Consider the following 17061-nt stretch of genomic DNA (forward strand, 5'->3'; position numbering starts at 1 on the left):
CCGCTTTTAGCAATACTCCAGCTGCTACGGATCGGAACACACGGAATGGGTTTCACACATTGTACTTATGTGAGGAAATCGAACCTGGATCTTCTGCGTTACGAAACAACACAATTGGGCTTGCCAACCTTTCCCTCATGACTCTGTAGTAAGTGAGTTAATATTTAACGTCACATATTTCAGCCATATCGTGACGGGAACATAGCGCTGAAATGGAATATATGTGTATTATAAAAAAAAAACGTCGACAAAGGACAGTAAAACAACTACAATGTCACAGAAACGTATGTAAAACTAGTAATTATACCTAAAACAGTTTGTCTATAGAGGGCAATACAACACAAAAATGGGCCATAGATTGCTGACAACTGAAGGTAGATCACCATACTAGGGACTCTGAAACTGTAACGGACAAAGCAGGCATGTGCGCGCGTACATAAAAAGATTATATATATACATGAGTTGTTTTATATATTTTTGATAAATTTGGCATACCGAGTATATTCTTGAACTCACATGTTTACACTTTGTTGAGGTATGTATCTGAAAAAATAAACAGAAGTTATCTTCGGTTTGCATTACATTATTTTTTCAAGTACACAATGCAGTAGTACAGGTGAAATTTTCTAAATCACCAGAAATACTGTCTCGTTGTGAATTCCTTTCCTGTTACCTACATATTTTTACTGGGTGATACCAGATAGGATAACACTTTAATGTCCCAAGGGAAATTTGTCTTACAGAACACCAGATAACAGAATATATGGTTAAGATAGCAGATAACAGTACCTAAAACATAAGTTAATTATAACACTCATTCAAACATATGTCCAGTTAACACACATTGCCCATGGGAATCTTAAAATTGACAATCACTAAGGGGATGGAAAAATATTTTAAAATATATCATTAACACGTTCGTTGTAAAGTCTAACGCTCGTTGGTATCAAGAACCGAGCCCGGTTCGATCTCAGCAGCGGCAGGCGGACGCGTCGTCCCGAAGGCAATGACTGGGATCTTTGATAATTTTGAGTACCTTTTTGAGTGTTTGGCGTTCAAAAATTGAGTTGGGACTTTAAAAGGTTACACCAGAAATTTTACTAGTAGTAATTACAATTTTGATCAACTCGTTTTTATTTCGCACCACAGATTTCCATACCAGCCAACAATGTTATAAATTAATATCTTTTGGATAAACTAAACAAAGGATGGAATCGTGGCAAAGGTGTGAACAGAACAAAGGTAACAGTGTCTCGGTCTCCATCCGTGACATCCATCCTCAGATCAGCACCTGCCCACGACGATTGTAGGGAGTTCATTCATGTTCATGTTCGTCTAACTAACTTGAGTCAGTGACTGAGTTCATATTTATCGTCACATTCGGCAATATTGCAGTCATATCTTGACGAGAAGAAGTAATAACGGCAGTGTAACATGAATGACTGTAAGAAATTAAAACCCTGTTGACGAAGACCAGTGCAACCACTAGTAAATATCACAGATATCCATTTAAGATTAGTAATTAAATCTAAAACAGTTCAACTATAGATGACAATACAATATAACATGGGCCATAGACTGCCAACAACTGAAGGTAGATCACCATACTAGGGACCATGGGGACTTACACTACTTTTGCTACCTGCATGGACCCTAGTTGCATTTACACCATCCCCTCAGTCGCTAGCAATGTAGGCACATCTAGTCATGTAGTTAAAAGGACACAAATGCTACGATTAAAAATACGGAGAGTTTGAATTTACTTTGAATGTTTGTGGGCTTACGTATCCTCTCAGGAGGACGATATTTTTACAGTACTTTAACCCCCTCGAGGATACAGCCACTAACAATCTTAGTTATCAATTTAAACCTCCAATCGTAAAATATTTATCTATTTACAAGTCTGATATCAAATCTAATTCTTTTAAAAATGCAAGAATTGAACGAGAACTTATGTTACTAAAAAGATCCTTCATAGTTCGTGATTTGAAATATTTATCCTTTGTGATGGAATATTCCACACAGTCAAGCAAGACATGCTTGGCCGTGATTATATCACCACAAGGGATGCAGAATGGAGGATCCTCACCTTTCACTAAGTATTCATGAGTATATCTCGTATGGCCAATATGTCATCGCCGCATGATGACCTCTTCAAATCTGGACTGACAACCCAAGTAGGTATAACCAATATAAGGTTTTATTGCATGTAATTTATTAATACCTACTTGCAGATCCCACTTTATCACGGATATAAGATTTAGTGGTAGCTTTATATTCAGTGTATGGAATAAGAAGTGGTGTCACAGATTTGTAGAGTGCTGCCTTGGCGGCAAGATCGGCCATTGTGTTACCAGAAATGTCAACGTGGCTGGGTAACCAACAGAAGGCGATGTCGTATTGGCCAGTAGCAAGATCATTATGCAATTCAATAATTTCAATTAAAAGTGGATGTTTGCAAGAAATAATTTTAATCGCCTGAAGGCAAGAAAGAGAGTCGGAATAGATTATATACTCTTTATGTTTGGGGTGTCTTTGAACATATTTAAGAGCCATTAATATGGCGTTGGCTTCAGCTGTGAAAATAGAGATGCAATCTGGTAATCTGGAAGATATTGTTCTGGATCCAATGACCGTGGCACTAAATGCAAGTTACTGCGCCATCGTCCTTGGACTCATCGGTAAATATGGGTTTGTAATTGCTATATTTATTTTTTAATTGATTCTATTCTTGTTTATAGTGTAATTGATTAGTTTCTGACTTCTTAAACTGTGTAGGAGTTACATCAACTTGTGGCCGCACTAGTTGCCAAGGAGGAGAAGAAAGCAAACGGTTAACGCGATGGAGATATAGTCTCCAGCTCAATGCCAGCACCAGAAAGGAATGGTTTAACTCTATGCACAAGAGGTGGAAGAAGAGAAGATTTCTTAGTATGTAAATCCTCATAGAGGGAATTAAAGACAGTTAAAAACAGGGTTAGACTTGTTTTGTAATATATTGTACGGATAATTTTATATGGCGTTGTGAAAGAGATTGTTCATCTGCCTCGACGTAAAGACTGTCCACGGGAGAAGTTCTGAAGGATCCGAGACAAAGTCTAAGACCTTGGTGGTGGACAAAATCCCACAGTCCAATAGTCCAATAGGCTTTTACAAGCTCCCCCATATACAATAGACCCATAACCAATAACGTTCGGGTCTGAAAGTCGTGTAGAGTGGTGGCATAAGTAGATCCTGGCTGTTCTTGAGCTAGAACAATCTTCCGTGCTTCCAGATCCTTCTGGTTCATGAGTACGTTTCTTGTAAGGGGGTGCCATGTTAGTAGTAGTTATGTTTCATCCATCTGACTCCCCACCCACCACGGGCTGTCAACAAGGACTATGCCTTACATCTGTGGATCTGCAACAGATGGCACCACGGTTACCAGGTGGATATACTCAAGTAGAAACATGTTATGTAATATGTTATGTAAGTGATGCAAGAGGGTTTATCAGCTGAGTTACAAAAACAAACATCGATCAAAGGATTAACCGATAACACACTGATTGATTAATTACTTTTATCTTCTAGCGGATTTGTCAAAAGGCACTGTGTGTAGCAGATGTACGAATTTATACTGACTACACCCTGTCGTAAAGTGCGAATGTAAAAACAATATCCTCTCTTCAAAGAACTAACCACCCTTGCGTTGACTGATTGATTGATTGCTCATTATTGGTTAACGAAATTACTTAGAATGGCGGACATCATACAATTCGTTGCCAGGTGTGCTATCTTGGGTGACCAATGAGAGGTTTATCAGGTTTTAACCGATGTGAAGGACGTGAAACGATGTGTTATTTTTTCGCAAATTAGACTGTTGTAAGACACACGACACAGAGCAGGATTATTTACTAGCTGCAGATGAATGGAATACGATTTCTTTTATGTGGATATTGATGGATACATTCCCGAACAAGGGAGTAACCCGACATTGTTGCTATAAAATTAGTCTGTTTTACATTCATTATTTGCGTTTTGTTTTAATTTAGTTGTTGTAGCATTCAGCAGAATCTATATGACAGAAAACACACACTAGAGCGCGTATGTGTGTGAAATAGGATCCACAATCTATACAATGTATACATGTTGCTGTCGTGTTAGAAATTTACTATAAGTTTAAGCAGACCGTGTGTTCTATTATTAATTTTCAAAATCATACAAATATGACAATAAACTAATTAGGGTTATGAGACAAAATATAGAGGCGTACATTGGCTTCGTTATTTTTCCGTCCTAATAGTTTTTTTACCATTTCTACCCCTGGCAGATGATTAACCTTCAAAGTGTTTCATTTGTTTCCATAATACATTTGTAATGAAGTAAAAATGACTTATCAATTGCACATACGGACAGCTTAGGTCACGAACCAGTCACGAATTCTGGGATATCATCCGGGTACTCACGGGAGAAAAACAATAACAAAAGTCTACACCAGTTCACGGAAATTGCTCCGCACCAGTGCCCCTTTAACCAACGCCGAATAATATATTACATATATTACAAAATTATATTCTAACAAGTATAATCCTGCATGTAGCTGTGCTTTTAACCCTCTTTATGTAGTTTTGTATAACAAAAGGTCTCCTGTTCCAACTCGTGGGTTCAGAATTAAGCGATTTATTGCTGCTGCCGGCACTGAGCTGGTAAGTATAGCTCCTTCTCGCCTTCTTTCTTCTCCTCCTTGGCAATTAGTGAAGCCAGAAGTTGACCTAACTTTGACCTGACAAAGTTTAAAAAATAATAAAAAAAAAACAACTAACGAATTACAATTCAAAGCAGAATACAATCAATCAAAACGTAAATATAGCAATTACAAATCCTTATTTACAGATGGATCCAAGGATGGAGGCGCGGTGGTTTGTGCGACGGTCATTGGATACAGAACAATGTCTTCTCGATTTCCAGATAATAACTCGAATTTTACAGCTGAAGCAAACACAATGCTATCAGCTCTTAAATATATTGAGAGACATCCTAAACATAAAATATATATAATCTTTTCTGACTCTCTTTCTTGCCTTCAGACTATTAAAGACATATCTTGTAAACATCCACGTTTAACAGAAATTATCGAGTTATATAATGTTTTTTGCCACTGGCCAATGCGACATCATCTTTTCTTGGTTATCCAGCCACGTTGGCATATCTGGGAATACGATGGCCGATCCTGCAGCTAAGGAAGTACTCAATAAATCTGTGACACAACTTCTTATTCCTTACGCCGATGTTAAAGCTACTATTAGATCTTACATCCGTCATCTAATGCAAAAGAAGTGGGATACCCACCTGACGAAAGGGCAAGAATTAGCCTTGAAACGTCGTGTTCAAAGAATTAAAGAAGTTGTCATCCATAATAGTGTCTTGTATTACCTCACCAACTTCTAAATGCCTTTGAAGAATTTCACCCACGTAAGTTGTTTCAAAGGCATTTAGAAGTTGGAGGAATCAAACTAAAAGTGCTTTATGGTTCAACTTCTTTATTATACAAGGTCACAACGTTTCGAGACAGATTCTAGTCTCTTCTTCAGGTGAGGTGAGGACTGTTCATTCCCTATCCCTCACCTCACCCGAAGAAGAGACTAGAATCTGTTTCGAAACGTTGTGACCTTGTATAATAAAGAAGTTGAACCATAAAGCACTTTTAGTTTCACCCACGTAGGTGTGAAGAAATTACACGCAGTGAAACCTTAAATTGATTTGAAGGGATCATCATACCAGATATACCCATGAATACATATTGAAGGGTGACGATCCATCATTCTGTATACCTTTTGATGAAAGAATCGCGGTCAAGCATGTCTTGCTTGACTTTGTTGAATATTCCATCACAAGGGATTAATAATTTAAATCAAGAAGTATAAAGGATGTTTTTATTAATAAGTCCTCATATAATTATTGCATTCTTAAAATAATTAGATTATTTAACTGATTTGTAAATAGGTATATATTTTATGATTTATTGATATACCTGAACTGTGTGACTTTGAAGCATTCTTTTGTACTGCCGTAAGACTAGCTAATGTGGCAGACTCTCAGGAGGTATTTATGTATTTATAAGAAAAATATTTCTAAAATTCTGTCTGAGGGTCCCCATTGATATCTATAATGTAGTTTGTATCCGACTAGCTGAACGACTAATAGACACGGATCCTGATGTTATACTTCTAGTAGTATATGGTCCTCCAGAGGGATCTTCTTACTATAGAGTCACAGGGACTACTACTCTGTACGAGAAGTTAGAGCAGTGGTTAGTAGATAGTCCAAATTATCTCACTGATTGCCACATACTCCTGTGTGGAGATTTAAGTGCTCGGATCGGGGCTGGAAATCAACCTCCAGATATGCAAAGTGAAAACTTTAATGACTATTGTCCTGAGGATGAAGCAGTCCCTGTAAATGCTACATTTAAAAATGATGTTTGTGTAAACAGATTTGGGAAAGATTTGTTAAATCTATGTTACATTTTTAACATGTATGTTTTAAATGGCCAGATGGAAGGAGATATTGAGGGGAAAGTTACTTATATTTCCGAACAAGGTTGTAGTTTAATTGATTACGTGATATAATCACCTGAACTATTTAAGTATTTCTCGAACTTTAATGTAGGAAATAGAATAGAGAGTAAACACATGCCTTTGATTCTTAGATTTACTGGTCCACGTGAAAAACTTGAAACTAAAGACGTACGTGCAAGTACATTCAAGTACAGATGGAATAATGATACTGTTAGCACTTTCATTGAAAACATATCAAGCGTAGGTTTGCATTTAGACAATTTCATAAATTTAGACAATTTCATATTTACTTGATGCTGCAAACTGTATGCAAAAGAGAGTGTCTGTCATTCCGAAAGTATTCACATTTTATTGACCAGAGTGTCATAAGACAAAAGAGGAAGCTAAGCACTGTCTACACATATTTAGACGGAACAGAAATTCACTGTGCAAAATCCAAAACTGCAGACTGAGAAATGGGTATAAAGGTTTATGTAGACAGTGGAAACGTAAATACCAACACCACGAAACAAGGAAAGTATATCTTGCAAGGAACAATTCCACAGTATTTTGGAGGGAGCTGTGAAAGATTTCAAAGCTAAAATGCTCTACGAATAGTGTAACTAAAGAAAGATGGTATGACCATTTTTATGAACTTTTCAATAGGACAGGTATAGCCGGACCAGATGCACTGCTCAATTTAGACCAATGTGTACAAATAGGTGAAGCTGATAAGGAGATACTCGAATCCATCATAACCAAGGATGAAATCTAGAAGGCTATACAGCATATGAAAAATTGTAAATCTCCAGGAATTGATAACGTCCTCATAGAAATGATTAAAACAAGTGAGTCTAAAATGATGCGTTTTTCTGTTAGCAATGTTTAATCAAATATTTTCAAATGGTTGTTTTCCACAAGCGTGGATTAAAGCAAGCATAGTGCCTCTGCATAAAAAAGGTGATGTAAATATTCCCGATAATTACCGATTAATATTTCTGCTCAGCTCAATCGGGAAAATATATACTAGTATTCTGAACGAAAGACTAACAAAATGGGCAAATGCTATGGACAAACCTTCTTAAACGCAAGCTGGTTTTCGGAAGGGCTATTCAGTTGTTGACCACATCTGCACATTGTACGCCATCGTCGAGAAAAACCTATGTCGAAGAAGAAAAAAGATATACGTGGCTTTCATTGATTTTAAAAAAAAGCTTTTGATTTTGTAAATAGAGTTAAACTATGGAAATTACTCTCACCATGCGGTGTAAACGGTAAAATGTTACATGCTCTTAGGAGCATACATAAAACAGTAAAATCGTGTGTCAGGGTACAATCCGAGCTAACGGAACATTTTAACTGTCCATTTGGATTACGGCATGGTTGTGTGCTGAGTCCAATGTTATTCTCCTTATTTGTAAACGAACTTTCCGTAGAAATCACAAAATACGGTAAGCATGGGGTCCAACTGTTCCCAGATGTAGTAGAAATTCTATTGTTGATGTTTGCAGACGATGTAATTCTTGTGGGGATTAACTGCAAATTTGGATAAATCTAAAGTCCTTGTTTTTATGAGAGGTGGGAAAGTAGCGGTTAAGGAAACTTGGCTTTATAATGGAAGAAGCATTGAAACTGTAAACAGCTACAAATACCTAGGTTTTGTGTTCACATGTAATTGTAGTCTCAGGCAAGCGGTCTCAGAAATTGCATCCCGTAGTAAAGGGGCTTTAATGGAATTAACTATAAACTTAAGGAAATCAAGGAAACTTAAGGAACAATACCCTTGGAAGTAGTTTTTAAAATATTTGACAGCCAAATTCAGCCAATATACTTGTATGGGTCAGAGGTATGGGGATTTAAAAGATACGACAGCATTGAAAAGTTCACTTACAAGTATGTAAAATATTGTTAAATGTCGGTCCACAGATACCAAATGTGATAGTATATGGAGAATGTGGGCGTTTTCCAGTTTATATTAATTCCTAAGTTTGAACGATGAAATACTGGATTAAGTTTATGACAATGCATGGTGGATGTATCCCGAAAAAGGCATATGATATGTTATACTACCTAGACAAAGCTGGGTACCACACGTGAGCGTCTGAGATACGACATACTTTGCTCGCACGGCTTTCGTTTTGTCTGGTATTCACAAGCAGTCGGTGATCCGTGTGCTTTTATTCACATCTTTAGAGAACGCTTGATCAATATGTTTTATCAAAATTGGACATCTACACTTGACAAAAGCTCACGTTACAGGTTATATGCACAATATAAGAGTCTTCTTGAGCCTGAGGGATATCTATCCTTAAATTTGGAATGTAAATTCCGTAATGTATTGGTCAAATTCAGAGCTGGTGTATTACGTTTAAAGAATAACGTAGGTAGGTGGCAAAATATTGAAAAATCTCAAAGATTGTGTCCCGCTTGTAAAGTAGACCTAGAAGATGAATATCACTTTTTGTTGAAATGTCCAGCTTATAGAGATCTTCGGGAAAGATTTTTGCCTGACAACTTGCAATTATATTTGATACCGTTTATAAATATCCTTAAACAAAACAAAACTGAAGACATAATTAATCTAGCTCGTTTTATTTATTGTGCATACACAATAAGAGAAAGGTTAGTAAAATAGAAATTAGTATTAGAATTATATTTAAGAAATACAGTACCGACACACGTGTACATATGTGCTCTGATATTTCTAAGAGGGGATGTAACTACAGGCAAAATTAACTCATGCAGATAGATAAATGCTTATTCCTTCAAGAACTGTTTCATGTTTTGTATGCCTGTTTCGAAGATCTACATTACTATGTATATGGGCCTGTGGTCTTCATACGTAATAAAGACTTTGATGATGATGGTGATGATGATGACTGGAAGTTTGAAATAGTAACTAAGACTATTTATTAGTGGCTGTGTCCTCGAGGCGGGGTACAGTGCCGTGTAATTAGTGTCCCCCTGAGGGTACGTAAGTCCCGAAGAATTCCAAGTACATTTAAACTTTCCACTGCTTTTCAGTATATGTGTATTTTTACTTGTTGACTAGATGTGTCTAAATTGCTAACATCTGAAGGGTCCATGAGGGAAGCCAATGTACTGTAAGTCCCCATCGTCCCTAGTATGGTGATCTACCTTCAGGTGTTAGCAATCTATAGCCTATTGTTTGCATTGTATTGTCTAAATAATGACATGACCTTTAACTTTCCACGCTAGTTTTAAGTCTAATTGTGATATATAATTTGTGGTTTTACTGTTCTTCGTCAACAGGGTTTTAGTTTCTGATAATTTTCATGTGTAATGTAATTTAAATTGCTCGTCACGATATGACTGCAATATTCCCGATGTGACGTTAAATACTAACTCACTCACTCTCTCATCAATAGTGTTCAGTTCCTGATGTCGTCTCTGGACAGTTTGGTGAATGTTAAATGGATGTGTGAGGAAGCGCAACAAAGTGCTTTTGAGTCTCTGAACCACCAATACCAGGATGTGCTTACAGTACCAATCCTTTTGGACTCCACACTGATGCCAGTGGCCATGAATAGGGTGATGTACTCTATCAAGTGCACTATGCAAGTCAAGGACTCAGTCGTTCTGAGTGGATATACTTTGCACATAAATTTAAGTTTTTGATTCTAAAATGGCCTCAGAGAAGATTCACAACTACTTATGGGGCCAAGAATTTGTTGTTACAGACATAAATCCATTCGTCCTGGAAAAACCAACGCTGATGTTGATGTTCTGTTAAGGTTGCCACTCAAGGAAGATGCGAATGAAATGTATTAGATTGCCAAAAATTACGTCACAGCTAACTATCATTCCTTACATGTGACTAGCCTCGAGGAAAGTTTATGTCTTCCGGCAGACGTCATTGAAGATGAAGACCTTGACTTCACTGGACATGTATGAATAGAATGCGAGAGAGTGGGAACGATCATAGGCTAAAGGCCAACTCTAACAAAGATCACTGTACAGAAAAGGAATGGAACAAGACCAGAAAAAAATAGGTTTCTCAACAAGTCTGCAGTGACCTCACTGCTAAAGAACTACAGTCACTTCAAACTCAAGCGAGGTGTTCTCAACAGAGTTGCCAATATTACTGGAGTGGAAGGGAACAATTAGGCCTACCTTCAACACTAAGAATTGCAGCATTGAGGAGTTTCCATGATAATGTTGGTCACCCTGGAAGAGACAACATCACTCCTGTTAGACTCGCCAGGGATTCTACTCGCCGCGGATACGTATTAACCGTAACAGCAATAACAGCGTTATCAAACATGTATGGGAACGTGTATTTCCTATTCGAAATACTTTGACAGGAGAAATATCATCTCGTGAGTCATTGTTAATACCCATATCCAACGTTTCTCTCATCGCAATAAAGAATTTGACTATCTCTACAACTTGGTTTCCCCCTTAATAATCTAGCAATGTCACAGCGGGGTACATCAGAAATAGGCTTCACACATTGTAAATGAATCGAACCAGGAGCATTGACCTGTGGAGGGTACGCTTTAACCACTAGGCTAACCTACATCTTAGAAGTAACTACACATTCATAATACACGTTATCGTTTAATGCGTGGTGGGCGAGTAGTCTACGGCGCGAGGCCAATAAGCTTGAATTTAAGGATCGAGCCCACCGGTGATCAGGTGTGAAATACTTGGATTCACGTTTTTTGCAGTGACCTAAGTTTGGCTCTTTCAGTGTGTTGTCACAAGCCCTTGTGTACAGCACATAACCCTGAGCTCTTAAAAGAACCAACAAATTCGTTGGTAAGTAGCCAGACGGTGCCACATGAATATATACAAACACCAACTGCGGGTACAGCAACGTGCAATATACTTGGACAAATGAGTGAGTTATTATTTAGCGTTATATCACAATATTACAGCCATATCGTGAGGAGAACGATGTAATTTTTGTCAATGTTAAAATCTATAAAGTTAGAACTTGCAAAATGAATACAGATGTCATCGAAGGACAACAAAATTACTAGAGTATCACAGATACAAATTTTAAAACTGGAACGCTGTCATAAAATTAAATCACTACAGACACTACACAATAAAACGGGTTATAGATAATCAACGATGAAGGTAAATGACGAGACTTAGGGGCGACGGGGACTTACATGAACCCTAGATGGATTTAAACCATCCCTTCAGTCATTGGTGATTGAAGACAAATATAGTCATAAATCGAAAGAACATATACACCTTGATTAAAAATAATAGTAGATTTAAATTACCTTGTTTGACTTACGCACCCTCTCAGTGAGTGAATGAGTTAATGAGTTTATATTTGATATTTAACGTCACATCGGCACTATTTCAGCCATATCGGGACGAGAGCATTGAACACCGAAATGGAATGTATGTGTATTACAAATACGTGTCGACAAAGGACAGTAAAACAACTAGAATATCACAAATAGACTTAAAACTAGCGTGGGAAGTTTAAACTAAATTAACTATTCAAAAATACAATACAAACAAAACAGGCTATAGATCGCTAACAACAAAAGGTAGATCACAATGCCAGGGACAATGGGGACTTACAGTACCTTTGCTGCCTATATGGAGGATAGTTGGATTTACACAATCCCTTCAGATGCTGGCGATTGTAGGAATGTTTGCCACTACTGACCTGCAAAAATACTACGTCTACAAAACCTGGTATTTATTCATTAAAAAAAACAGCAACAAAAACCCCCAAAACAATGCAATAGTTCAATCAGATTTGACTTTATCAAAATAAATCTGTCATAGTTCGTTTTTGGAAATAGGTATACGTTTAGATGGAACACTCAACAGTCAATCAACACATGCTTGACAGTGATTCTTTCAACACAGTTATTCTTTACATTGCACTGTCCAAATAGTGATACTATTATATTTTTATAAGTTTCCACGCTAGTTTTAACACTAAATTTGATAGTCTCGTGATTTTACTGTCCGTCGTGGACAGGTTCTTCATAATATGCACATATATTTCTTTTTTATGTCACGTATGTTCACGTCACGATATGGCTGCAATATTGCCGATGTGTCGTTAAATATTAACTCACTTATTTCAGCTACGACCCAAGAACTTGAATGATTTTTTCACGACTCGCGGACGGAAAAGACTGAGGCAGTGCCAGCGTTTTAGTAACTAACACGCTATCAAAACTAGGCCATTGTATTTATGTTTGACAAAATCAACTACCGCCGTTTTTTCGACAGGCGGTCGTGACAATGAAATCATGTTACCTTGTACAGATTAAATGTATTCCATTCCTACCGGTATTTTTAAAAGAAAAAAAATCATGAGAAATGCAATATATCCGCTAATTTTGAAGGTAGACTTCAGGTGTTTTTGTAGATGCATCGTTGACCCGTCAGTGCGGTCTAACAGCCCATCTAGGACATAACATAACGGATCAGTTGCCTTAATCTACAGGCGTAAATCCAGCTAGGGTCCATGCACGTTAATAGTATGGTGATCTAACTTCACTTGTTGGTGGTCTATGGTCATTTTGTATATATTATATCGTCGTCTAAAGTTAAACTCTTTCAGATTTAATTACTAAAAAATTAAATATCATCTAGTTGTTTAACTGTCTTTGGTGGAGAGGTGTTTAGCATTTAAATTTATATCGTTATAAATCTACACTTTGTTTTGCTCACGATATGGCTGAAATATTGCCGATCTGACTTAAAATACTCACTCACTCACTCACTCACTCACTCACTCACTCACTCACTCACTCACTCACTCACTCACTCACTCACTCACTCACTCACTCACTCACTCACTCACTCACTCACTCACTCACTCACTCACTCACTCACTCACTCACTCACTCACTCACTCACTCACTGTAGTTCTTGGAGCGTGTAACGCCGGAATGGTCAACCGGAATAAAAACACAACAGGGTATAAGGAATGTTATTTAGTACATTGTACACTGTGCGTGAGTGAGTTGGTTATAACATCGCTTTTAGCTATAGGCCTGCAACAACTAGACCGGCAAAACCAGAAATGGGCTTCTCAGATTTTATCTGTTTGGGGAATCGGACCTGAGTCTTCACGATTGAAACATCGTGGACTGGTGACAAGGAGTGAACTGAACAAAGACAGCTACCTCGGTCTCGCCATCCGTGCTATTCATCCTCAGAACAGCAACAGACCATCGTGATTGTAGTGCGCTGCACTCGTGTTCATGTTCGTTTACTTTCTTTGACTTCTGTCTTAAAATTGAGTTCCTGTGATAGGTCTTGACCAAAGTTGTTCCAAAAGACACTTTCTAATTTTATGAAGTGTTCATAAGTGTGCTAGTGGCTGTTTTCCATGGTAATAAAAGACTACATGTATGTGCTTCATAGAATAACCTGCAATATTTAAGTATATATATTCTTGATTTCTTTCTCTGGTACCAAAACTAAAGGTAGACCGACTGTTTTATGAGATTGGGTACTTGACCTATTTACCTCTAGTAACGCAAACACAGAGATATTATATGATGTCACCAAATAAGATGGGGTTCAATGTCTGTGTATCTCTCAGTCTTTCGATTTCGATTTCTCCATAACAAAACATATTATCTTAGTTATAAAATTCTTGTATATGCTATAGACAAACAGACAGACAGACAGACACATACATGCATGAGCACATAGTCATAAACATATAGGGAGGTATGCTAGAGCTCTTGATCGGGGAGATGTGAATTATCTACATGTACATGGTCTGAAGTCTAATGAACGAGTAGTGGACTACAGAGGACTCATTCATTTTAGGGTCAGAACGTTCGTAGCGGGTTACTTAAACACGTCAAATAGATTCTCCTTAAACGTATGTCTTTGTGTCTTTTGGTTTATCATGTGTGCCTCCTTGTAGCTGGCATCTGCAGGACACCAATCTTTATTGGGCTTCAAGGCCAGTTTCACGCTCTGAAAAATGAAACACGTTTACTTGTATTTCAAAGATACTTTTTATGATGAAATATAGAAATATTGTTTCCTAATAATAGTATGCATACCTAACACGGTACATAATTTTGAACTTTCAGCAGACTCAGATGTTACGTTAGGTAATCTGGGCTAAAGACCTGTCTGACCATAGAAATGTGGCCACTTCGAATAGTCCCAGGTACTACGAACAAAGCGGAATGTACAAGACTTCTAGGCATGGCTGGTAAATCACGCATATTGTCAAGAATTAAAAGTTAAAGAAAGACCAAATCATCATCCAGGGACTATTCCAAATTTACATGGGTCCGTCTGACGTGGGTCACCCGGGTGTATACACTTTACGTTGTTCAAACAATTTGACACACGACTCAACTATCGTGTTGACATATTTATCAATTCCACAACCAGATGCAAGAACTTATGAGTTCGCATATATGCCTACACGTTTGTAATAAAGTCGATCAATATACTGGCAGCTTTGTATTAAACATCAAACATATGACGAGAACACTTTACGAACTATGCTGCAACCCATTTACTTTTGTTCCTTGTTCTTATGTAACATCATGTTGCATAATGTCGTCTTGTCTAATTTACTAGGCTGATTGGTGGCGTTGAAATGCCATAGCCAGTGAGGGGCATTGATAAGCTACTTTTGTACTTGAGTTTATGCAGACATGAACTGCTTAAACATCTGATGACGGATCTTCTGAGGTCCATGCTTAAGTATACCAAGGGGCTTAACTCCTGTTTCTCGTTCAGTATGAAGGCCAGTATCGTGTGTGACGTTCATCAGGTCCTCCCAGTTGTGGCTTCCTAACTTGGCCATTGTAGCTGGTAGGTTTTAATTCCTATGCTCATTGCTCTTGTATTGTTTAGCCTTTGGATTTGTGATACACCTCAAGATTGTATGGCAGTCCAAGTAAACCAGGATTCAATTATATTCGTCAGATTGCCCTACTGAACACACCCCAGTAAAAGGTCACATCGTCTAAACATTTGAAATGATCAGTCAGGACACAGCTTTGCAAATTGTGAACGCTAACATTTGCACATACCGTCTGAACATTTACCTTACCCATCAACCAGAGCAGTAATGAGTTCTTCCATTCCCAGGAACTGTAGTAAGTAAAACGTTTGAATAATCGTGATGAATAAATGTAAGCAGACACCAACACGCGTATATAATGCAGGCCATAAGTTCTGTGTTATGCGGATTTTCGTTGGTTGAGAGATCAGCGTCAGGAACCAGGGGAGAGAAAATCCAATAACCGTTTTCAAAGTCCCCCCGAACCGTAATTAGTAACCGTTGCCTGACTGGTTAAAATCTCTCCGGGTTTGATTGGACGGTGATAGTCAAAGGTTAGCTAATGCGACCTTCTACAAGGGCAGCTAGCAAATATCTTTAAAACTAGCTAGCAAATATCTTTAAAAGTAGAAAGCTGCATTTTGACAATACAATGTACAAATGGGCTATCGATCACTAGAAACTGAAATAATGCTAAGCCCAGGTGTACTTACTTGTATTGATTTGTGAACAATTTATTCATCACGGACTGATTGACACTGTTTTACTTCAATGGCAGAATCAGCGACTGACGCCGGCAACACGCCATAGTATGCAATGTTTTATGCAATACCACACTGTACCTTCTTTAGAGAACTTTTCCCTCTGTGTTTTCTGACAGCAATGACGATGAAGACTGGCAGAGGGAGAAGAGGCATCACGGCGAAACACCAACCGATTATGTTGGCGTAGCTGGGAAAGACGTACTTCCCGTAGGTCGGTGGCTGGTAGCTGATAACTGTAAGGATGAAAACTATCTGAAACATAAATACCAATTTCAGTCTCAATATTCCAGTTATATGGCGCCGGTCCGTAAATAATCGAGTCTGGACCAGACAATCCAGTGATCATCAGGAGCATCGATCTGCACAAATGGGAACCGATGACATGTGTCAACCAAGTTAGCGAACCCGACCAACCGATCCCGTTTGTCATCACAAGCACAGTCGTCTTTCATAGCAAACATGGGTTGCTGAAGACCTATTCTATCCCGGATATCCACGGGTCCTCTAGCAAATGAAGATTGTCAACAAATGTACCCAAACTTCAATAGGAAACTTTCTAAATGTTTGCACTAGATCAAGGCTGTAGGATCTTATCAGTGGCAAGAAGAAATTAAATCTCCGTCCATACATAGGAAAAAAGGTCATATATATTTTCATAGACATCACACGTTCCCAAACGAATTAAATAAGTTGTCTCATTTTCTCTTCCTTTTTATTTGTCATCTGTTTCCCTCCCTGACTTCACTTTTTGCATTTTGTTACCATTTTTCACTGCATATTTTGGAAAAGTGTAGGATTAAAACTGGTAGCAATGATCATGGCATTTTGGTTGCGGAGAGCGCATGAGTAATCTCTATAGCCAGCGTGTAATTTGGTCAGAGAAAACATCCAATCTTGCTCTCCATGGTAGAAAACTCAACTGTGTGGATTAGGACCTGTCCCTCTCTGTATAAGCTTACCAGCAAGGCACCCGTGAACGGCCACCTCC

The 17061-nt window shown here is 38.0% G+C and overlaps 1 protein-coding gene across 2 annotated transcripts in view; it reads right to left on the reverse strand.

Annotated features, from left to right (window-relative positions):
- Positions 1 to 13464: 13464 nt before the first annotated feature.
- The window catches only part of LOC137255616 (sodium- and chloride-dependent glycine transporter 1-like), an 88179-nt gene continuing 84582 nt past the window's right edge, over positions 13465 to 17061 (reverse strand). For both annotated transcript variants that reach the window (XM_067793065.1, XM_067793064.1), the window contains exons 13-14: positions 16152 to 16325; positions 13465 to 14480 (exon numbers count right to left, since the gene is read on the reverse strand). In XM_067793065.1, the coding sequence (XP_067649166.1) occupies positions 14349 to 14480; positions 16152 to 16325 (306 nt within the window). In that variant the 3' untranslated portion in view covers positions 13465 to 14348. The remainder of the gene's footprint in view (positions 14481 to 16151; positions 16326 to 17061) is intronic.

Source organism: Haliotis asinina, chromosome 11 (genome assembly GCF_037392515.1).
Source record: "Haliotis asinina isolate JCU_RB_2024 chromosome 11, JCU_Hal_asi_v2, whole genome shotgun sequence".
Lineage (NCBI taxonomy): Eukaryota > Metazoa > Mollusca > Gastropoda > Lepetellida > Haliotidae > Haliotis > Haliotis asinina.